The 23,786-nt window shown below is 52.4% G+C and overlaps 1 protein-coding gene across 50 annotated transcripts in view; it reads right to left on the bottom strand.

The window, feature by feature from the left end:
* Plekha6 (pleckstrin homology domain containing A6) overlaps positions 1-23,786 on the bottom strand; it is a 140,263-nt gene that overhangs the window by 4,171 nt on the left and 112,306 nt on the right. For 12 of the 50 annotated variants that reach the window (XM_087581169.1, XM_087581172.1, NM_001427839.1 and 9 more), the window contains 16 exon segments: positions 23,222-23,275; positions 19,198-19,278; positions 18,264-18,332; positions 16,782-16,862; positions 16,389-16,538; positions 15,262-15,357; positions 13,800-13,911; positions 13,398-13,537; positions 12,427-12,576; positions 11,212-11,341; positions 10,944-11,050; positions 6,832-7,008; positions 5,568-5,735; positions 5,065-5,198; positions 4,445-4,590; positions 206-329 (listed from right to left, as the gene is read on the bottom strand). In XM_087581169.1, coding sequence (XP_087437295.1) covers positions 214-329; positions 4,445-4,590; positions 5,065-5,198; positions 5,568-5,735; positions 6,832-7,008; positions 10,944-11,050; positions 11,212-11,341; positions 12,427-12,576; positions 13,398-13,537; positions 13,800-13,911; positions 15,262-15,357; positions 16,389-16,538; positions 16,782-16,862; positions 18,264-18,332; positions 19,198-19,278; positions 23,222-23,275 — 1,911 coding nt within the window. In that variant the 3' untranslated portion in view covers positions 206-213. 50 annotated transcript variants of the gene reach the window in all.

Genomic DNA, 23,786 nt, shown 5'->3' with positions numbered 1-23,786 from the left:
CCATGTCTAAGAAGCAGCGTCAACAGTCACCTGCAGCCGGTAACTGCTCGGAGACATTGCTGGCTCAAGCGGACAAATGGAAGGGGGACACTGAGCACAGGGCACCAGGACGGGGAGAAGCGATGAGAGGGGCGTCATGACTCAATGGGCTGAGGGAAGGGGCCCCCTCCCTGGGGTGCATGAAATACAGTAGAAAAGTGCTTACGTCAGAGCTCAGACCCGCATGGTATGGCTGCTGTCGGCGCCCCGTGGGCGGTCAGACGATAGGGGGTTGACTGGTGGAGTCGGGGAAGCAGGGGAGGTGGGAGGGCTTGGGGTGGCACATTGCACTGGAAACAGAAATGAACAGGGGAGTGAATAGGAGACAAAGGGGTGCTAGGGGAGGAGACTGGGCGCCCAAAAGCAAGCGAGTCAGCTCCCCGGGCGGGGAGCAAGGCAGGGAGGCAAGCAGAGAGAGTGAAGAGGTGGGCTGGGGAGCTTGTTCAAGCAGAGGCAAAGCTGTCCTTAATGCCCAGGGTGCAGCGGAAGATAGAGAGGTCCCCGAGGAGACCCGGCCACACCCAGGCTCCGCTAAGAAGCGGGGTGATGGTGCTCGAGGCTGAACCCCATTCTGGGATAAAGACTCCCTCCTCATCTGCACTGGGAGATTCACAGTCTACTCTGTGCAGGCAGAATGAAGGGGGTCCAGTCACTCCACACCGTCTATGGCAGCTTCGCCCATGATAATGATCAATAGGCCAATGAAATCACACCAGTCCTCAGCGTCAGGCCGCCACTTAACAGAGGTAGGACAGCCACCAGGATAATCCTTTTCAGAGAACAGTTTCCCGACTAGCATAAAGTCAGCTCTGTCCTGGTGACCATGGGCTCAGAAGGGCCCCTCCCACGCCCCGCCATGATCACGTGAGACCCTGTTCTGACTGATCCGGCAGAGGACCTGTAGGCCACTCCTGGAAAGTCATTTTGAACTTCAGAGCGGTGACCTTTGGACTGATATGATTTTATTTATCATCATTATTTCATGTGAAGAACAGCGAAGGGGAAAGACAGTAACAGGAGAGTCTTCTAGGAGGACACCAGACTCTTGCACATCCTAAGTATAGCCAAGGCAGAAGGATGGCAGAGAGAGCATCCTCACTCGGGCTAGGAGAAGAACCAGACCTCGGCTGGGAGTCACACCGCACTTCCAAGATGAGGCCTTAAACTTCCAACTCCTTGCTTCCTACCCTGTCATGGGGGTCATCACCCTCTCTGAGCTCTGTGCAACACAGGGCCTGTGTAGCTCCTGCTGTTGCTACGGGCATATCCCCAGTGTGTGCATAGCCTGGGTTGCTCCAGTGGTCGTGAGCCCCAGGTCTGTCTCCTTCACACAATACCCCTTGTGCCCGGGATCTGACAGCAGCACATGGTTGCACTCATCTGACACAACTCAAATATGCTTTCAAGCCTCAACGCTTCGATGTGATCCAACATATCTGTCACCTCATAGGCAAAAACACTCACAAAAGCTTCCCAACACATTCATGTGCACACTGCTGAAGGGGTATTACTCACGGGTCATGTTCAGATTCTGAACTAGTCAAAACCCCGTACGAGAAAGAAAGGAGGCTCCCTGGGAAGCCAAAATGTTCTAACGTCTACCTAGGAATGACAGAGTTCTGCGATCTGGTCACCTGTTATTCACGGTTCTCATAGGTGTTGACCTGTTGGTGTTGTGAGCCCCAGATTGGAAATAGAAAGCCAGGGCTAGAGAAAGGAGAGAAGGGAGCACTGAAAGGCCCCACATAGCTCTAAGAAGACACAAATGAAGAGAGCCCCTTTATGAAAACCAAAGGTGACATGTGAGCAGGGAAGGGACCACACTTGGATCCAGAGAGAGTCACACAGAGGGACTGCAGCTCCTGGTCTCAAGCCTTCAACACAAGCCGGGAGCACAGAGATGTTGACAGTATTAACGGAGGAAGGAAAAGATAGTTATGTGACTATCATCTCTTTAAGGAAACAAACATGTGAAAAATGTGTTGACTGTACGCACTAAAGTGTGTTGGGTTCAGGCGTGCAGCAAGTCCATGTCACTATAAAGCGTGCACATCTGAGCACGTGAGTAGCCACACACATTTATGAGTGCATCCACCTCCCGCCTTGTGCACAGACATGTTTAAAAGTTCTACAGAGTACACACTGTGCACAACTTTCGGGATAGACCTCAGCATTCCTGACACACGAAAAGCCAGTCACACATAAATATGCATATTCACAGATGTTACCTTCACCCACATACTGCACACACACACACACACCCTTACATTTGCCCTCAAACATTCCTTTCACCCACATGCAGATCATCCAAATACACACAGATACACATCTGCAGACATTACCAGATCCATCACATCTGTGCCAGGTACACAGACTCAGAAACGCCGCATCGTCTCATACGGTACGGACGGAATCGGCACATTGCAGCTTGCTAGACTTACAGACAGAGCACTCCTCACTGATTAGGTTGTCTATGACACACACACCCATGCCAAGCCTGCTGCTCTTGGGACCTATGCCCAGCCGCTCTCCCTCCCAGTGTCCTAGGTCTGAACCTACACCCACACTGCTAGTCCACGCCCATGTGCCCGGGACTAGCGCTTGCTCTAGGGCCTCCGGGCTATGGGCCAAGGATAGCGGGACAGTGGGCTAGGTCTGAGGTCTGGCCCTCCCGTAGCCATTTTTTGAATTGTTGGAGGTTTTGGCAAAAGCACAATGACCGTTGGCTTTCGGCACACAGACCCTGAAATGGAAGCCCACAGCGTTGTCAGGGGAAATCTGCAAGGCCCCAGAGGGTTGTTTCCATGAAACCTGGAATGCTGGGTAACAATGCAGACAGCAGATTCACGGCAGGACAGGGCAGGGGTTAGTTTTTAAGCACAGTATGTGCTACCCTCTTGAAACAGGAAGTACCTTTTGCCCAAAGCATGTGAAATTTGACTCAGGTTCTATTTAGGTTCAAGTTCCTTTTGCAATTGAAGCAGGGAGAGGTCACGGGCACATCCCTGTCTGCAGCTAAACTGGTTCTGCTGCCTCAGCTACAGGAAAGGAGATAGATGGTCCCTCACAGCTCTCAGCACCCATCTGTGTAGAGCCTGGCACCAAGCACCTGCACCCTCCAGCGCCTCCCCGGCCCTCCATCCTCAAGCTCATTATTCCCTAACCGACAGCAGGTTCTCCCTCGAGGGTCAACTGATATCTTCTTTGTCGTGACTGACAGCCCTCGGGTTGTAACGTACATATATCAAGTTAGAAACAGTACCGAGGGGATCTCCTTTCCACTTCCGCTCTTACCGGTTCAAGCGCCCAGCACAGCAGCACCGCCATTGTTCCAGCGCTAAACACTGGGCACTTGTGAGGGGCTGCAGTCTGCTGCTTCCCAACCCTACTGATGGTAGGTGCTCTGAATTTTACCCGTGCGGAAATGGAAGTTTGAGCGCCATCTTAATCCCATCCTTTATCTGCTTTGCTCCTGCCTCGTCACGACTACCGTAACTGTGGCCTGTAACCTTGTCTCTCTCACTTCTACTTCAAGCCTCGGCCGACTCCCCATCATTCCTCCTAACTGTGACCGCCAAAGTTCACACTCTGCGGGCATGGTGGTGTGCACCGATAATCTTAGCCCTCAGAAGCCTAACGAGGAAGATCTAGGGTTCCGGGCCAGGCTGGGTTACGTAGCCAGACCCTGTCTCAAAAACGAAACAAAATAAAATGGTCCTACTATGTGTGGGTGAGCTCACCACGGCCTTCCCTTCCCCTCCCATTCATCTGGACTCCCCTTCATTGAAAGCCCAGTCACATTCCCCTCCTCCAGGATGCTACCCTAGCCTGTGGCAGGCAATCCAGCGACTTCACCACTTATCTAATTGGGACTTTTGTGTCAGTGTGAAGTCACTTCCTCTTCCTAGCAGGTTTCTTCTTAGGAAAGTTAAGTTGGATCGGCAGCCACAATGGAGATGGAATGGCTCTCAAGTCCTTGCCTGCCTTGTCTTTTTTTTTTTTTTTTTTAATCATCTTTCCGTTCTTCTGTTTGCAATGTAGCAAGGAAGAAAAGCAGAAGGAAGCCTAAACACCTAGCCCTCTCCCCTGTGGTAAGCGTGCTATGTTTCCAAAGGAAGCACCCTTGCCCTCTCTTCCCTGTCACTTTCCAGGGGCAGATGGCCTTGCATCCCCAGTAGCCTCTGACCAGGCCTCTATAAAATGGCTGTGAGCATCATGAGGAAGCTGGCCGCTCTGGCCCCTTCATACTGAACCTAGTACAAACCCAGTGCTTAGTGAATGCTCCTGACCCTGAGAACAGTCTCCTTGGCCTGGCATCTCTCCGGAGCCTGCCCCCCTGGCAGGCCTGCAATTCCTCCCCTGGTCAGCTGGTGTCCCTGGCGGAGCGAGGCCCAGCCCCTCTCACCAGACAGCATGCGGCCCCTGCGGGAGGCCTCGGTCGCCAGGGCACAGGAGATTTCAATCCGCTTCTCCTGCTCCTGCAGCTGGCTCTCTGAGTCCTGGGGCACGTCCACAGAGTCCCCCTCGCCGATGGGCACCACGTTCTGCATACTGAAGAGGCACAGACACACAGACATGGAGGGAGGGACAGCATGGTCCAGTTGACTTGGGGTGGCCTGCGCTGAGGTTGGTGGGGAGGGCCAGGGACCTTTGCGTGTGCAGCCTCTGGTGCCCAGCAAGGCTGTCCCTACGAGTGAGGGAGACCCTGGCAAGACTGTTGGGACCCCTACCCTCAATGTTCTCAAATGAATTGTCAACGGTTCAAGTGAACATGTGGGGCAGCCTTGAAGGGGAGGAGGGTGAACAGAGGCACCCTCTGGTTTGTGCACAAGCCCAGCAGGTCTTTCTAGGGCCCAGAGCAGCATCCTCATTTCTGTCAGATGTCTGGGTACAAGTCTGCTGCCTCTGGCCTCTGCCTCCATTTTCTCTACTCTGGGGAGGCAAGGTGCCTCCAAGACATCTAGTGCCCAAGGAACCTGGGTACAGGGAGGGCAGTGGAGCGGCTGGCTCTCCTAGGCCTATCACCTGGACTTAGCAATGAGCGTCTTGATTCTCTCCACCTTCTTCTGCTTCTCCTTCAACTCCTCCGGGCTCAAGGGAGCGACCGGTTCCAGGTCAATGTACCGTTCAGGGATGAGGACTTTGTCTGGAGTGGATAGCTGTGGAGAACATAAAGTCACCAACCACATCTCCCACTCCACACCCCTGCCCCCCACATCCCCCATGTCCTCCCCACCACATCCCCCCATGTCCTCCCCACCACATCCCCCCCATGTCCTCCCCACCACATCCCCCCATGTCCTCCCCACCACATCCCCCCATGTCCTCCCCACCACATCCCCCCATGTCCTCCCCACCACATCCCCCCATGTCCTCCCCACCACATCCCCCCATGTCCTCCCCACCACATCCCCCCCATGTCCTCCCCACCACATCCCATGTCCTCCCCACCACATCCCCCCCATGTCCTCCCCACCACATCCCCCCAGGTCCATCATCCCCCCTCGGCCCATCCCAGACCCTCTCACCTCCTTATTGATGTCCACATCGTAGTGCTGCGGCTCCAGCTCCATTTTGCGAAGCCTTGCGATCTCCTCCCGAGGAGTCTCATATGCCTGACCACCAGGCTCCTCGGCCCTCAGGGCTGCCTCCAGGTTGGAGATGTCCACCTCGTGAATGCTGCGGTGGCGGCGCACCTGGGGGACAGCACCATTATGACCAAATCACTTCTACCCATGTCTCCCACCGGGCAGTCCTTACTATTCCTGTATCCTTGCCCCTGACCAGCATCCTTGATCAGGCTCCCACGGGCCCACACTGCAGAGCCACCCTCTTTTCCTTCTGCTTCCTGACTCCTGCCTACAGCAAGGCCCAGAGGCAGGATCTCATCAATCTCCTGTCAGTGCTCACAGCCTGCACTGCACACGTGGGCAGTGGAAGCCATGGGTCCCATATTGGTTTCTGATAGTTCCCTGCTATGGAAGATCTGACCTATCGACTTGAGCAAAACCATATGAAGGTAGGATTTGCATCATGTTTCTTCTCTATTTCTGAAACCTGCTGTAAATAAAAGTTAAACAGGTACCTTGGCCCCACCCACCTCTGTTGTTCCAGTGGGGTGGCCCAGAAAGCTCCTGGCTCCTTTTGACTCTGTTTCCCTAGCTATAAAATGGTGGTACATTTCAAATCATCACTATCACTGATGGGGTTAAATGAAGGGGTATGGATGATTCTGTGAAGGGCACTGCTCGGGGAGCTACCACGGCTGTCTTCAGGGTACCCAGGCCAATGCCCAACATACAGAAGGCACTCAGAATCACATGAAAGTGAGGACTCTTTCCACATGGTGGGTTTTGCGCTATTCTCTACCTAGTCAATTTTTTTGCTTTTAATAGTGTGTGTGTGTGTGTGTGTGTGTGTGTGTGTGTGTGTGTGTGTGTGTGTGTAGTATCTGTATGCAGGTGCCTGCTGAGGCCAGAAGAGGGTGCTGGCTCTCCTGCAGCTAGAATTACAGGCAGTCCTGAACCATCAAGTGCTCTTACTACCAAATGGCTTTTTGAATACTTCATTTCAGCCAACAGATCCATCATGCATTTGGAATTACCGTCCTCGAGCATAAAGAGGGCGCATAGGCTGAAGCACGCCTAGAGGTGGGGTACCCCAGGAGCCCTGCTAGGTCACCCTCTATCTGCTCTCTCTTCAAGCTCCCTGACCCAGGCTGGCCATGGGCTGAGGGCAGCTGTGTGGACAGAGCGCAGGACCCAGGCCTCTGGGCAGCTGGGAAGACATTACCACTTTGTAGGTAGGCCGGGTGCTGGGCTCAGGGGCTGGGCTGGCTGGCAGCTGTAGGCTCCTCCGCTTTTCCTTCATGGAGCCACTCTGGTGCCGTCTCATCCGGTCCATCTGCTCCTCGACACTCATCTTCACCTTGCCCTCTCCGGAGAACACGGCGCTCTTGGGGCGCTCTTGCTGTAGTGGAGAAACAAGGTTCTGCCGGATGCTCCCCAGCCCATCAGATTTCCCATCTCTCCATGTGCTTGAAATATGCCTTCTGTGGGTAGCCTGCCCCTAGAGGGCTGAACAATAGTTCCAGAAAGATATGTCGAATTTATTCTGACCCCCAGGGCCTGAAAATATGATTTTATTTGGAAGCATGACATCATCCCGAATCAGGTCAGGGCTGACTTAGAACCAGTAGCAGCGGTCCTCGTAAAAGGCAGAAGATGACAACATAGCACAGAAAGGGGGTCATGTGACAGTGGGGGCTGGGACTGGAACGATTCATCTACATGCAAGCAAGCGCCAAGTGTGGTTAGCTGGATCCACACATAGGAGGGAGGCTGGGGCAGAGCCTTCCTCAGCACCGTCAGCGGGGACCAACCCTGCCGGCACTTTCCTTTGGGACTCCATATACATGAAGAACAGATTTCTGTTGTTCTAAGCTGCATAGCACATGATAATTTGCTTCAGGAGCCTTGGGAAGCCTGTAAAGACCGGGATACTAGGAAATGTTGTGTTAAGAAATACATAGTGGAGGGGTTGGGGATTTAGCTCAGTGGTAGAGCACTTGCCTAGCAAGCACAAGGCCCTGGATTCGGTCCCCAGCTCTGAAAAGAAGAATAAAAAAAAAAAGAAATACATAGTGGAAGAGACTTTGGAATCAAGAAGTGGGTAGAGGCTGGGAGAATTTCGAGTTGCAAAATGGTGGAAAAAATCTTAGATTTCACTGGTAGAAATGGGAACTTCAGAAATGACTTGGTGACAGAGGAGGTAAAGAGGAGCCAGGAGCAGTGGCCAGGCCTTTAATCCCGCACCCGGCACCCAGAGACGGGAGGATCTCGGTGAGTTCTAGCCTAGCATGGTATGCACAGCAAATTCAGGCAAGCAAGGGCGAGATCGTGAGTCCCTGTCAAAACCATTAAAATAAATAAATAAACAGCAGAAGAGAAGGTTTCTGTTATCTCAGAGCAAACATATCAGCAGCACAATGCTGGCAGAGCTGCTAGAAAGATGGCTCAGGGGAAAGCAAGCTGCATGAAGGCTTCAGTTTGAGCCTCCGGACTTACATACAATCCCAGTGAGACGGAAGGCAGACAGGAGAATCTGGAGCTTGGAGACTGGCTAGCCTGGGCTACTCAACACCAAACAAGAAATTCTGTCTCAAACAAAATGGAAGGCAAGGGCCAATACCTGAATCCTCTGACTTCTACATGTGTACTATATAGTATGTGTGTTGTGTGTTTGTACTTACACACACACACACACACACACACACACACACACAGCCCCCCACATCACATACCCCCAACACACACAGACCTCACATACATACACACATCACACACATATATTCTCTGTTTCTCTCTCTCACACACACCTATCTCTGTCTGTCTGTCTGTCTGTCTGTCTGTCTGTCTAGCTAGCCTGGCAGAAAAATGGATGTTAAGAGCACTTCAGCAAAGTTACAGAAGGAAACAAGGGGCATGTTATTTGATAACAGACTCTTTTCCATCAAATGGCATCAACTTGGCTAAACGTGCTTGGTTGTGGGGGCGGTAAGTAGTCAGCCTGGATATTTAGCTGGAAAAATTTTCCAAGAAGAATGTTGAAAAACGTGACCAAAAAGAAATCGGCAACCCACTGTTGGAGGAGAACGCCCTTTAAGAGGACCAGGGACATCTTGCTGAAAAGACCAATCAAGCATTTCAGGAGCCAGAAATGGAGATGGGCCACCCAAGCAGGCTCCACAGATACCCATAACGCATGGCACGGGTCCCCTTAAGCAGTCACATGCGCTTGGGAGAATGCTGTCAGAACAAGCTCTGCCATTTTACAGATAAAATGAAGATGTGGGGGGAGAAAAAGCTATCAGATTTCTGGGGGGCGGGGGTTGATATAGGCAAAAAATGGCTAATAGAGCTTCCTAGCTACAAATGTCAGCTGCTACCCCTTCAAGAAAAAGGCAGGCTGACCCAGGGAGGAAGCCTTAGCTACAGACCTCGAGGCTAGAGAGACAGGTCTGGCAGCAATGGCTGGTGGAGCCTTCACCCACCTATAGACAGGACAGTGAGCCCCAAACGGCCATAGAGCCTGGGACTGTAGCTTAGATGTATAGCACTTGGCCAGTGTGCACAAGGCTCTGAGTTTGATTTGCAGCATTGAGGGGAAAACTTGCTTGAGACTGGAGATCCCTTTATTCCTTCTAATTTCTCCTTTGGGGACAAGAAGGGCTATCTTGGAGCCAGGGAGATAGGTTAGTGGGTGAAAGAGCTTGCTGTGCAAGACCAACGACCCAAGTTCGATTCCCAGAACCCACATAAAGAGCTGGATGCAGGGACACCAACCTGTAATCCCAGCACTGCTACCCTGAGTCGGGAGGCAGAGACAGAGCGAGCACCTGGGAGTTCAGTTAGCCTGGAGTGTACAGTACAGCAACGGAAACAAGAGAGACCCTGTCTAACAAGGAAGGGAAGAACTGATCCCTCCACACATGTATACTGGCATCCACACATGTATACTGGCATCCACACATGTGTCATGAACAAATAAGTAACTTTTAAAAAAGAAAGATTATCTCACGTCATTGTAATTCTAGAAGCAGATTAACTCGTTTTCAGGTTCCACGTGTCAAGAGCAATAATGCCCCATCATGAACACTACCTAGAGTCCCTGCAGACCATGCAAGAGATGATTCAAGAGATGATGGGTCTCTCCACTTACATTCTTTGTGTGGGGGTCAAGGCATGCCACGCACACATTTGTGTGAGGACACACTCACTTGGGCATGCCTAAGTGGAGGCTAGAGATTGACTCCAAGTGCCTTCCTCTGCAGCTCCTACTTACTTCTTGAGACACTCTCTCACTGAACCTGCCGCTCACTGTTTCGCTAGACTGGCTGGCAGTGAATCTCTTAGATCTGTTTGTCTTCACACGCTCAATGGTGGGGTTCCAAGAAAATGCCTTCATGCATGGCCTTTACTGGGGGATCTGAACTCAGGTCCTCAGGCTTCTGCAGCGAGAGCTTTACCTGCTGAGCCGTCTCCCTGATCCTGTATGTCTTTGTTTCTTAAAGCAGGATCTCATCCTGTAATCGAGGCTGGACTTGAACTCACTGTGTCGCCTCAGCCTCCCCAGTCCTAGGGTTCTAGGCATGAGCTACCAGATCTGGCTGGAGATGTGGGACTTGAGAGAAAGTCTGAGCTAATAAAAGTTAGATGAGATTTTAGAATTAAGGTTAATTATGTCATGAGTTGAGATTTTGGGATCTTGGAATAGAATGAGAACTTTTTAGGTAGAATGGCATGAATCTGTTGAATACCCCAAAAGGTATGTCTAAACCATAGCTCCCCTGCCTAATACTCTGCCCCCTTTTTGGAAAAAGGTTTCTACAGTTGTTATTAAGGTCATCATGAGTTTAAGGATCCAAAATCCAAAGAGGGGTGTCAGTACAAGAAAAGGAGGGGACATATACAGAAAAGGTGATGTGGCCCGATGGGTACTAAGGTGTGCCGGGAACCACTGCTCACAGGACAGTTGTGGGAAAGAATCTCTCAGACTCTCAAAGGAGCCAACATGAGTGACACCTTGACTTTGGACTTCTGGCTGGGGGAGTATAAAGTTCTGTTGTTTTAAGCCACTAATATGTGTGGCAATGTGTTAATTCCCCAGAGCTCTAGGGAACTAACACTGTGTACTTCACTCTGACCTCTGTTCACTCAGCTCCATCCGGCCAACAGCATGCTATGACAATGGTAAACACTCTCGTGTATTTACAATGCTCATCTTCCTTGACCCTTGGCATGTCCACGAAGGACCGTTCTCCCTCCCACGTGCTCTACCTTCCTCCCTAGTTCCGGGTCATAACCTTTGGGCACAAACCCTCAGGGCCTACAGTGGGCACTTACCCTTGAGGAAAAGCCATTGGTGAGACCATCCGTGGTCCTCCTCACCACCGCTGATGGGGTTATCTCCTCTTCAGCGGGAGATTTCGTCCGAGGGGGCACAATGCCAACTACAGGGAGACAGAACAGCCGGTGGGAAACCTTGTGGGAGGCGGGGCCAAAGCTTCTTGAGGAGGGAGGCCTGGTTGCTCTCCCCTCTGAGGCCTAGGTGAGCACACCAGCATGAGAAGGCGCATTAGCCTTCCTTAGGCAATCACGGGTTGCCGCATACCTTTGTTGAGAGCTGCCTGCTTCTCTGCCTCTACCTCTTGTCTGGTGGGCACCAGGCTGATGTCTCTGTGGGTATCCAGGGGTGATGTCTGGCCAGGGTCTTTCTTGCTTGGCTCATAGTCTGTTTTGGGCTGGGAAGAAGGGGTGAGAGGATGGCTGGTGGTTAGGGTGAATGCTAGAGATCTGGCTTTCTTAATGCCTTCCTTCAAATCCTTTAAGATAGAGAGAGTAGGGAAACTGTGCAGGTGCTAGCTCGTAAGAATGATCAGAGAGATCTCTGCCCAACCCAGGGAACTTGGTTCTGAAGAGGCAGATTGTCTGCGGGCTTTAGTTCACAGGAGGAGTCACCAGAGTGGGCTACAAGTTCTAAGGTCTCTGAGAATCCTGCCGGGATCCACACAGACTAGTCAAAAAAGAATCAGGTTGTCCTTGATTCCAGGATTCTGAGGAAGTGAAAAGGGTGCTTGTCTGTGGGTTTACGGAGGCAGGAGGCCTCAGACACGCTGTGAGCAAGCTCTTCCTATTATATAGTCAGAGATTCTAAGTCTCATAGAAAATTCAGAAAATAAGAGTAAAACTAGAGCTTGGAACCCCAGCGATCATTTAGCCAGAAGCCGGGGTAACCGGTAAGTCTTGTCCACTCCATGGTGGGACAGCTACAGGCAATGCCGACTGTTCTGCCTCTCTCACCGGCAAGGTCTTAGCTACACAAACCACAAGCTGAGCCTGGCTAACGGGTCTCTCAATAGTAAACAACCAAGTATAAGTCTAATTATACACTCTGTCCTGACTAAGGACCCAGGTGAGAAGCCAGACAGACACAGGCCTTGTACTAAGGCCCAGGAGACCCAGTGAGGTCAAGCCAGAGGCAGAACAAGAACAGGAGAGACCTGGAGTCTGAGGTGGACAAGGGGCGGCAGGGACTGGGGAGGGTGTCATCCATCTCTTTTGGTTTAATCATGTTACTAGGGGGTCTGAACCCACAGCCGTCTGATGCTCATGAGCCAGGGTTGGATGGGCTCGTAATTCACTTTCCCACTGTCCCCAGAAAACAAAAGAGCAGCTGTCGGTGAGACTGCTCTCCCAGGGCCGAGAAGGAATAGAAGTCTGTGGAAATGCCTGGGAAAACAACCCCACTGCTCTACCCTATCCCTTGCTTGGGTCTTTGTCCTATACTGCACCTTCCCACCCTCCAAAACCCAAGGATGCTGGGTACCTGACCCTTGGCTGCCTCGCCACTGCGATGCCAGGAAGGGGAGTTGGGGTACGGCCAGAAGCGGCTCTCATTAGGGAGTGGAGGGACGGTGGGAGGAGAGTCCAGGGGGACGTAGGCTTTGGGGAGGGGTGGCCGAGGTGGGCCAGGTTCCTGAGGCAGAGAGAAGCCAGAGCATTAGGAGGAAGAGCAGCCACTGTGAGAGCAGAAGAGAGAGTTAGCAGGAGCCAGATAGTCTTATCCAGTGAAATGTGCCCCAGGATTGGACACTGCACCCTAACCCTGGCCTGACAGATCTCACACCCACTGGTAGTAGTCTGCCTGGCCTGTAGGCCCTCCTCATGGAGTCCCTCCTGCCCACCCTTCCATGCCGCTCCCCAGTATTCCAAAGCTCCCTCATGTGTCCCCAGCAGGTTAGGACTCCCCTAGTGTGTCTTTGCTTCCGTCTCTCTTGCCTGCGCTCTATTTGGCCTCGCACTATCCAGATGCACTATGGCCCCATTAAGTTCTGCCCTGTCTTCCTTTGGAGTGCCAGAGTCTGAACCATGTGACTCATTGGTCCTTGTTAGATGCTGCCTCTCTGAACAAAGGGCCCTGCGCACCCTTTTAAGAGCTTCATTCCATCCTGTGAGCGCTCACTGACTGACTAGCAAACAGCTCCCCACACTGAACTTCAACCCCCTCACCTTGGGACACCCTGGTTTAAATTCCTGTTAAGTACAGGGGATCTTTGCTAACCGTGTTGGGGTTCAGGAAGACTTCCTTGTGGGGCAGCTAAAGAGGACAGGCGGAGATGGGATGGGTGCAGGGGAAGCCCCGAGGGAAAACCAGTGTGAGAATGGTGTGTAGATACCGTGAGCCAAACGCTAGGGTGGGGCCGCTGGGGGGAGAGCTAGCAGACTGCGTGTCCTTTCGGGTGAACAAGACCTGGCCCTCTCGTCCCCCATCTTTCTCGTACTGTTGCCCCAGCTTACCTCACTGGACCCTAGCTTAGTGGGAGAGCCCTGAGAGCCAGACACCATTGAAAAGGGGCTCAGGGGACTGGTAAGGCTGGCAGAGCTGAGAGGGCTGGCTGGGCTGTTGGAGCTGTAGGTGGCTGAGGGTCCAAGTCCTCCTGGGGAAACAGAAGAGAGGGGTAGAGAGTCGAGGAAGGAACGGCTTGGCATACACACAGATGCGAGGGGTGGAGGAAGGAGAGGGGGCCCCTCCATGGATTAGGGTCATAAGTTGGCTGCTAAGAGGGGCCCTAGGCCGTGAAGAAGGCAGAGTTGATACTCCAGCCTCTGTTGTGTCAAAGAGAGCCAGCCTGAAGACCTGGGCTCAAGGTCACCCGTGGCTCCTTTAGTGTGAATTGGCTGGGTTGCTGGAGGGCCTACCTCTGTGCTTGGCTGTGTCGGTGCCCCGAGAGGGGTTATTCTTCCTCAGCCCTTCCATCACGTCCTGGATCCTCCAGATCTCCTTCTGGATTTGACGACTGAGCACCTCATTCTGAAACAGCCGCAGAGTGGATCAAGGATGGGCCAGCCCTGCCCTAAGCCTGGTCCTCCTGCTCAGGAGGCTTTGGAACCCCACGCTCCCTCCTGCACATATGCCCCCAGGGTAGATACCTTTCTTATGGGAAGTCTCTTTAATATAAAATATGTCCACAGAAAAATAAAGGCTCCAGAAACAAGAAGGGGGAGCCCCTACTGAGCCCTCCTGGGGCATCAGAAGATATGTTCTGTTCTGTTCTTCTTGGGGCAAGATTTCCAGTGCCTTTTTTTTTTTTTTAAATTTTCACATTCCATCAGCCTAGACATGAGCTACACTCTATTACAGCTCACTCACATTCTGAAATTTAACAGCAACCACTTATTCTGTGTGTCTTAGTGCCAGGTGTCACCCAGAATCCTCTGTGTGTACTAAGGCCATCTCGGCTACAGAACTCCTCACCAAGCTATGAGAGGCAGTGGTTCCTGCCTCTGAGAGAAGAGACTGTTCCCAGGCTACCCACTGAGCTGCACAGCCAGCATCTAAGGATGGGTCTTTTTGACTCAGAAGCTGGTGCGCTTGCCCATGGCCGTCATCCCTCCTACAATGTGCACATTCAATGTACAGCTGGCCCACGGCATGTACTAGTATCTCGGTCCTCACCACCTTTCCCAGCCTGAGGCAGGGGAGGTGAATTTTGTTATCAGGGTGCTAACCACATCTGAGGAACAAGTTTGCAAAACCAGCTGGAGAAGAGGCAGGGCTCAGTCAGAGAAAAGAAAAGGGAAAAATAAAATGGAATAGAAGTCTCCAATATCCATCCTCCTTCAAACCTCCTGCTTGGTAGCTATGCCCAGAAAGGAAGCCTTGCTGCTTCTAAAACTGCATGGATGGCCCCTGTCCTGCCAGCTTCTCCAGTGACTGGAGAGGTATTTATATCCATGTATCTGTTTTTAAATCCTTTCAGCAATAGAATATCCTGCTTCTGACCTAGGTCTCCTGCCTCATTAGCTCCATGCCCTGTGAGCTGAGAAGAACATTCTTACGGTGTTTTCAATTTTCTTCTCTCCCCTCGCTTCACCTCTCCGTGTCTCTGACTATCTTTGTCTCTTCTCTCTCTTCTCTTTCTCTGTCCTTCTCTGTGTCTCTGTCTGTCTTTCTGTCTATCTCTGTCTGCCTGTCTGCCTCTGTTTCTGTCTCTGTGTGTGTGTGTCTGTCTGTCTGTCTCAAGACCAGATCCTTATCTTATATTGAAATGGCTATATCAAGAAAGGCAGCTGGCTTTGTTCTCTTTTGCCACATAGGCTAGAGAAGATACAGAGCCTATCTTGCCCCCTCCCCACACACCCGTTTGGGGCCCCCTTTCACCTGGATATCCAAATTGAGCTGTTCCCAGAGGTCGTCATGTAGGGCAGAGACCTCGGACTCGAGGTTCTCATACACCACTGTACTGTTGGTCAGTGCCTGCAGGGGAAAGGGTTAGAGGTGAGGGTTCATCCAGTCACGTGACCTCTGGGTGTGTCTATGAAGGTGCTCCTGAGAAGGGCAAACTGAGGAGGGAAGGTGTGGTGGCACCATCACACAGGCTTGGGTGCAGGACTGAATAGAAAGGGCCTGGTGAGGTGAGTACCACAGTCCCCGCTTCCTGAATGTAGATGCCGGTGACCAGGTGCCGGGCACTCCTGCCCATCACACCTTCCCTACAGTGATGGGCTGTATTCCTTTAAACTGTGAGTCAAGCAAACCCTTCCTCCTTGGTGTTTCATTTGTCTAGCATTCTGTCAAAGCAGTGTGGTGAGAACTAATATACAGAGGAAGACCCTTCATCAAGTTCTCGCTTCTACCGCTGCAAAGGGGTCTGGGGATCCCTGGGGTCCGAAGTCTGGCAAGAAGGCTGAAGTATTCTGGGGAGGCTACCAACAACCCTCCTTCCTAAAAGGGCCAGGGCACGTCCCATGGCACAATGAAGGAAAAGCTGAGTCCGTTGAGGCCAAAGGTTCTCCATAGTACCCTCCTGGTCCACACAGGTCAGGGAATAAAGGGATAGAGCCCAGGAGACAGTGCTTCTTCCCTTCCTGTAGAGATCATCCTTCTCTTCCGGGCTGTGCTTTCCTGAGCTACTGTTACTCAAAACAAGCTGTGTTGAATGGAGCATCTGCCTTAGTTCCCCTGCTGGCATCAGCTAGCCAGCCAGAGCCTACTTCTACAAGGCAGAGGGCAAAGTGGGCAACAGATGGGTTAGACCAGCCAAAGAATTCAGTAACCCTCTGCTACCCACTGCCCCAAAGGAATCAGATGCAGCCTGTGGGTGATGACCTCCTCGCTCTCTGACTGGAGGCCCCGTAGAATGAACAGGTGGGTAAACTAGCCATCCGCGCATGCCTTCTGCAGTAGGAGCGCCCTTGCAGAACTCTGCCTCTGCTGTCTTGGGAGATATCCAGGTCAGAGCAGTATGAAGGGGAGGTCAACAGCCACAGCCCCTGCTCCCCGATTACCGTGGTCGCCTGCGACAGCTCCACCCGGATGTTGATGAGCTGGTTCTGAAGAGACTCCTTTTTGTGCAGCAGCTTCTCTGGGTAGGCCGGCTGGCTTCCGAACATCTCCAGCTCCTGGTGGGTTCCCATCAAGGCACTTTCTAGGCTCTCCTAAAAAAAGATGGGAGAGGCTGTGAGCTTCCCTGGTGACCGTCTCTAGGGTCTTTAACAGCAGATGCCCGAGTCCCTGGCAGTTCAATCAGACAACTTAGCAGAGGTTATCCCCATACTGGCTACTTTCCCTAGAGACAAGAAGTCTGAGGAAGACAAAGATGCACCAGCTTTGTAAGGACAGGGACAGGGTTGCACACCACGTCCACACCAGTCCCACCCATAAATACCCCAGATGCTCACCTTCTCCGCCCGTAGCTGCTGCACCAGCCGCTCCTGCTCCCTCACTACCTTGTTCTGCTCGCACAGCTTACCCAGCAGCTTCTGGGGGCCCAGAGGGGAGAGAGAAGAAGATGAAGGATGTGGTTTAACGGGAATTGGGTTGGCAGGGCCTGGCCTCTGGATACCGCCACTTTCCCCAGCCAAGGAACCTGGGCCTTCACCGTCACCTTGGAGGCTCTGGGAAAGAGCATGGTGGGTCTCTCATCTTAGGAAATGAGATGTGAGCAGGGGTGGGGAAGTCAAGCGCATTCCTATCCTACTGTGGGGGTACAGTGCCCAGAGGACGGAGAAGACAGTGTGGCCTCACCTCCTCAGCTGGGGTTGGGGGCAGGCATGGTTTAGGAACAAGCAGTCTTAAAATAAGCAATGTAATGTGAACTACCCCCCCTCAGCCCCACAGGGCACCCCAATCTCTCTTATCCTGAGACTCCGAGTTCCCTTTTTCTAAGGCAACAGTTCTCAACCTGTGGGTAGAGACCCACACAGGGGTCACATATCAGATACCCTATATATCGGATATTTACATTACAATTCATCACAGGCAAAACTGTAGTTATGAAGTACCCATGAAATAACTTTATGGTCAGGGGTCGCCATAATATGAGGAGCTGTATTAAAGGGATGCAGCATTAGGAGGTCCTCTCTAAGGTCTCAGGATGGCTGATGTGAGCCCTCTTAGCTTTGGTCCCTGCCTGGAGAGACCCCCCTCCCAGGCCTTTCAGGCATGGATCCACTGTCGAAGCAGGATCAGTGGTGATGAGGAGGCCCCAGGCGGAGCCTGCTCTCTTCTGGAGAGTTTTCCACATCCTCATCTCTAACTCATGTCTCCTCCTCCGTATTCTTTCTCCTGGGCCGAATCTTGCCCTTTGAGGCTTCTCAGTTCAAGGCCTTTCTCTTTGGCTACGTATTTTGTCCTTGACCCACTCATTGGTCCTATTCCGTGAATGAATCTGATATGACCATCAGATGCCACCTGGAGTATCCCACTGTTTGGTGCTCCTGTCGGCAGACACAGACCATATTCTCTCTAGCAGTTTGCATTGTCTGTCGCAGGCTGGGCACAGAACTGACTGACTGATTTAGCATCTAACAGAGCCTAAGTCTTTGCCCAAAGCCAATCCCACTGCCACAGTTAGGGGCCCACAGCTCAGTATAGAAGCATGAGGCGGAGTGAGAAGGGAGGGCGAGGTAGGGCCAAGTCCAAAAGGAGAAGCCGGAGGAGGAGGAGGAGGAGGAGGAGGAGGAGGAGGAGGAGGCAGGTGGAGGAAGAAGCAGGTGGAACACTGTGTTTGTGGTCCTGATGAGAGGATGTGAGTCAAATGGATGAAACGCCACCGGGAGATGGAGGGGGATGGAGGAAAAGCCCCACAGGGGAAAGCAAGGATGAGGAAGACAACGTGAGGAGCACGTCGAGTCAGAGGGAGCAGGGAGAGCTGCCCTTACATCCGTGTCTTGCTCATTTAGCTTGAAGGTGTGGAGGCCATCCCGGAACACCTCTGGGTACGCAGGGACCTGCAGGAACACGAGGTCGGTTACTGCAGTAGGGGCAGGCTGGGCGAGTGGCAGAGCCGGTGTCACAATCCTGCTTCCTTTCTGCCAGAGACCGCTGCCCAGTTACGCCTGACGCTTCTGTACCAGGGACTCAAGATAATTCTAAGTCCTCTGGCAGGGGGGAAGGCTGTGATGGCGGCAGTCTAGATTTCATTCTGATCGTCCGTGGCTGATTCAGGAGAGGTTGACCACATGTCCCCTGTCCCCTGATAGAGGCCTGCTGGAAGGCAGAGCCCTCTCAATGGTAACAATCTTGAGAATGCCAGTGATCCCCAGGCAGTTTGTAGAGACAGGACATGACAACTTGGCCGGAAAGAGCATCAGAAACCTGGAGAACCGCTGTCCCCGTACACTGAACACACCAATCGCTGCACCCACACTAAGCCAGGACTGGCAAGGTTCCAAAGACATGGTGGGGCAGGGGTGGGGACAGTTAGTGCCGCCTTGCCTTGACAGTGCAGCCGTCCCTGCAACGTGTTTGAACCCTTGACATCCTCCCCTCATGCCCCAGCCCCCAGTGATATCTGTGGAGAACATGGGAAACTGGGTGTCCTGGGCATTCACAAGCAGGTTTGTAATCCTCAACATGCATGAGATGTCACTGTCCGATGTTTGATGGCTCGGGAAATGCACCTTGGGTTTGTCTACGAACATGAAGAATGGAGGCGGCATGGTGGAGCTGGGGAGAATCTGTTTCAGGGGAGATGAGGCCTGGCAGGTGAATGGACTGGGTGAAGCGGGCCTCATCCCACATGGGGTGGCCCGACCATGCACAAGCAACTGAGATGGCACTGACAGGGACCATGCTGGCAGGCAGAGGCCTTACTTGCATGAAGAGGTGGGCCCTGGGGGAGGAGTTCTCCACCATTCGGTTCACCATGCTGATGAGAGTCTCGCTCTCGCTCATCTGCAGCGGAGGAAGGAATGGACGATTCACTCAGCCCTGGCTATGGCTGTCTCCCCACACCCCCCTGTGGTTCTCTGCAGGAAACAGGGGAGGGGCAGCTGCTTTGGGGGCCTCCGGCGTCCTGTCCTCAGCCTCCACACTTTTCACCCTGTGAACTGTTTCTGGACCAGTACTGACGCCCTCATGCAAATGTCACGGCAGTGTCACCCGGGGGGCCACTGGGCCCTCACTGATAGCATGGAAGTGACCTTGCAAGGCCCAGGGACTCTGTCCCAGGTGCCCAGCCACACTGGACCAAGCCGTCTCCCCCACCCCCTTTCAGTTTCTCACGCTTCTTTGGATGAAGACCACACGGTGGGAAAACCAGTCTCCTCAAACTGACACTAAACTGAGCTAAAAAAAAAAAAAAAAAAAAAAAAGACAAACCTGGGACCTACTCTGCGTGGCACCCTCCCCCACCCCCGAGCCTCCTGAAAGACTACTAAACATCCTCCAGAGCTGGGCTGGCAACATCCATGAGGATCAAGGATGGCACTGGGAAGCAAACAGGGAGGCCAAGACAAGCGAGCCATGTTAAAGGGACACCAGGTGTCGGGACACTGCTCTCTCGCCACGTCATCTTTTAATTTCAAGGATCACTGGGAATGTGGAAGGGGATATACTGAAAGAGTTAGGCAGGGAAGCAGGGGGGGAGAGGAAGGGAGGGAGGGAAGGCCATCCAAACCAATCAGATATGCCTTCACTCGTCCACGGGTTCCATTGGGAGAGAATAGAAAATGAAACTATCAGGGAGTGTCCTTGGCTGTGTCCCTTTAACTGTGTGGTCCACAGCAGATGGTGGGAGAAGACAGAAGGGATGTGTACAGGGGAAGCCTTGGGGACAGAAAGTAACTGAGCAAACGGTAGAGCCGCATTAGGGATGATCATCTGGGGGTCAGGATTTCATCCACAGTCACCCTAGCCTTTTCTTCCTCTTGCCCTTCTGAGGCAACACCTCAGAAAGCCTCGTTTCTGCCACGTTGTGCCCAGAGCAAGGCAACCTGTGGCCCCGTTCGCAATCTACAGTATTCTAGTTTTAAAAACTTTATTTTTTTTAACTTTGTATGTGCATTTTGCCTGCATGCGTGTCTGTGTACTGTGCGCCCACAGAGGGCAGGAGAGGGCATTGGATCCCCTGGAACTGCAGTTCTAGGTGGTTCGTGAGCTGACACATGGGTGCTGGTAACCAGATCTGGGTCCTCTGGAAGAGCACCCAATGCTCATCTTTCCAGCCCCAGATATATAGAGTTTTCAAAGGCCTTCCAATACCCGATTTCTCTACTCCTGTAAGCCCAGTTAGGGTTCTTCCTTGGTTGTCAAGGCTTCAAGAGTTCTTACAGTGTGAGGGTGAGTGTAAGAGTTACAATACCAACAGGCCAGCCTCCTTATTTAGTCTAAAGATCTGAAGTCAATCCAGTCCCCATCTATTCAAAGAGGCTGTGTGTGCGCATGTCTGGGTGCACATGCTTGTGAGCACATCGTGGACAAAGGAGACCAGGCTCTTCTGGGTGCCCACTGACCTCGTTTCTTTCCCCTAAGAGGTTTGCTGTAACAGTGCCCCACAGAGAGTTCCCGCTTGCTTTCCAATCTGATTCTCTCACTACTCTGCTATGTCTGAAAACAGAGAGCCAGGGGAGCATGGCTCCACCCGGGTGTGTCGGGCCCCTCATCATCCAGGATTGCCTATAAGACTATTACCCTATACAGGATTGCCTATATACCCTATAGGCAGGAAGGTAATCCAGAGATGAGTTCTGAAGACTCTTGCAGTCCATCCCCTCTGGAAGGGCAAAAGCCACTCTGTGTTAAATGATTGCATAGTCAGCCATTGTGGGCAGGGCAAAGCCAGGACAGAGCTGCAGGGAGGAGAGTCTGCTTGGGAGACCGGTGGTGGCACTCTGAGTTCTCCCCCACTTCAAGGCAATGTAGGTCTTGCTTCTCTCTGGGAGGATGCAGCTCTTCCAGCCACGCTTGGGCGAGGGCATCCTGGGACTCACCCCCACATGGCCCAGAATGCTTATGGCATGAATATAATAAATACACTACTTTTGGAACAAGAATGCAAGGTCCTTGAGGGCCCGGGAGCTGGCCCTGCTGACTAAACTCTGACAATCGGTGGTGCTTCCCACTGCGCCCAAGGCCTTTTACAAAGATGATCTCACCATAACAGGGAGGCCATAGGAGGCCCAGGTCACATGACTGCTACTGGAAGAACAGAGTCATGGCAGTGAATATAGTCATTTCAAGGTGACGCTTGTGCCTGGAGATTTACGAGTATGAACTTGTCCTGACGGGATCTGATCCTGGCCTTGTCTCCTCTCAGACTCCCAGCTACAAGCTGGGTTAAAACCAAAGCTCTGCTACTCACCGACTGTGTCTGCAGCGTGTTTTTAAAATCTCTCTGTGATCCATTTCCCTGTCTATAAAATAGAATCATCGTAGTTCCCATCTTGTAGAATTATTACAAAAACTAAAAAAAAAAAAAACCTGTGATCTACTCTATTCAGTCTCAGTCATGGAGGAAACACCAATTATGGTGGCTGCTGTTATAATTGTCATTATTATTGTTATTACTACTACTACTACTATTGTTGAGACGGGACATTTCACCAAATAACTTTCCTTGGCCTGAAACTCATTATGTGTGTCAGGCTGGCTTTGAATGTACAGAGATCCAGCTGCCTCTGCCTTCTGAGTTTGAGATTAAAAGCATGCGTGACCACCTTAGTTATTCTTAATCACTGTGATCATCTCTACCGCTGCGGGCTGCCTTCCCAGGACAACGATGTGGACTTCTAGCTTCCCTGTGGTTTGTAGCACGGATCTACTACTAGTGTATGGGCTCCCTGGCAACCTGTCTACACCAAGTGTTTCTAGATGGCCCTCTTTGGAGTTAAAAGGCAAAGGAGCAAAGGGAAAAAGCCCGGGGTAGGCACCAGGCAGCCAGCAACGTGTGCCTCGCGGGGGTATTTATTGCCTGGCCAGTTTGCTTGTCAGCCAAACGGAGTTGCCGTTCCTGTGCCTCCGACAACCAAACTGAACTCTCAGGACCTTGAGCTGTGTACGCAGAGGAGCTTTGTCGAGGAGCTGACAAGTTTGTGGAATTGATAACATTTTCCAAACCATTTTCTAGGACAAACCTGTTTATAACTAGAGAGCTTATCGATGACCAGTAGAACAGGATAAGAGTTCCCAGATGTAGGCTTAACCAAACCCCTGACATCTCAGGCCCGACTCTTGTCTCTACTCTCTTCCCACCTGCCTCTGAGGGCCGCTCTGCGTGGGCTGAATGCTGAAGAATGTAGACAGTGGTTAATTAATCACATCCCCATCTACACACTGCTTTCCGGAGGACAACCCCGGCTGCCCAAGAGGGATTCGGAGGGAAAGGAGATGAGGGAGCAAACAAAAAGGCGAGCCACTTTGTTGGTTCCTGGTGACATCAACAAAGGTTGCCAAATGGCTGGAGGATGTTAGGGACAGGGAGGAGGAGGAGGAGGGGGAGGAGGAGGGGGAGGAGGAGGAGGAGGAAGAGGAGGAGGAAGAGGAGGAGGAGGAGGAGGAGGAGGAGGAAGAAGAGGAGGAGGAGGAGGAGGAAGAGGAGGAAGAGGAGGAGGAAGAGGAGGAGGAGGAAGAGGAGGAGGAGGGGGGGGAAGAGGGAGGGGGAGGAGGGGAAGGGGGAGGGGAGGAGGAGGAAGAGGAGGAGGAGGGGGAAGGGGGAGGGGGAGGAGGGGAAGGGGAGGGGAGGGGGAGGAAGGGGAAGGGGAGGGGGAGGAGGAGGGGGAGGGGGAGGAGGAGGAGGAGGGGAAGGGGAGGGGAAGGGGGAGGAGGAGGAGGAGGAGGAGGAGGAGGAGGAGGAGACAGGACAGGGGTATGGATGGCGAGGGGCACCAGCTCTGCGTACCTGCTGGTCCAAATACTCTAGGTTTCTTTGCAACTGAAGATCTAAAAGTTCATCCTACCCGGAGCCCGAGGCCAAAGGGCCAACCAGCAACACAACAAACAGGAACACACAAAAGAAAATGATAAAAAGAAGAAGCAGAGTAGTTAAGAGTTAGCTAGGCATGGACAAAAAAATCTCTGTCATGTCCTCTAAGTGGTTCTTAGGTAGAAGGGGACAAGACCTCAGGCGGGTGGAGAGAGGAGGAGGGACATTCTCTCCCGGCTCTGTTACCTCTGCCCCACCCCTCGAATCTGATGAGAAGTGTTTCCAATTATTCTAGGAAAATGGGCTATTTCTGGAAAGGCACATCTGCCGTGGATCAAGGCCTTGGCGTCTGAACAGTACAGTGAGAATCGGTATGGAGAGTGGCTACCCTCATATCCACCCAGCTCCTCCACCCTGGCCTCCCTTGCCGGGTATGGGACAGAGGTTCTTTAGTCCCCAACCCACTTCTCAGAGGAACACATTCCAGAAGTATGTAGCAACAGCAGAAAGGGGAGAGGCACAGTGTGGTACACCCTGTCTT

This window comes from Rattus norvegicus, chromosome 13 (assembly GCF_021556685.1).
Source record: "Rattus norvegicus strain SHRSP/BbbUtx chromosome 13, alternate assembly SHRSP_T2T, whole genome shotgun sequence".
In the NCBI taxonomy this organism is placed as follows: domain Eukaryota; kingdom Metazoa; phylum Chordata; class Mammalia; order Rodentia; family Muridae; genus Rattus; species Rattus norvegicus.
This window is presented reverse-complemented; position numbering and strand designations above follow the sequence as displayed.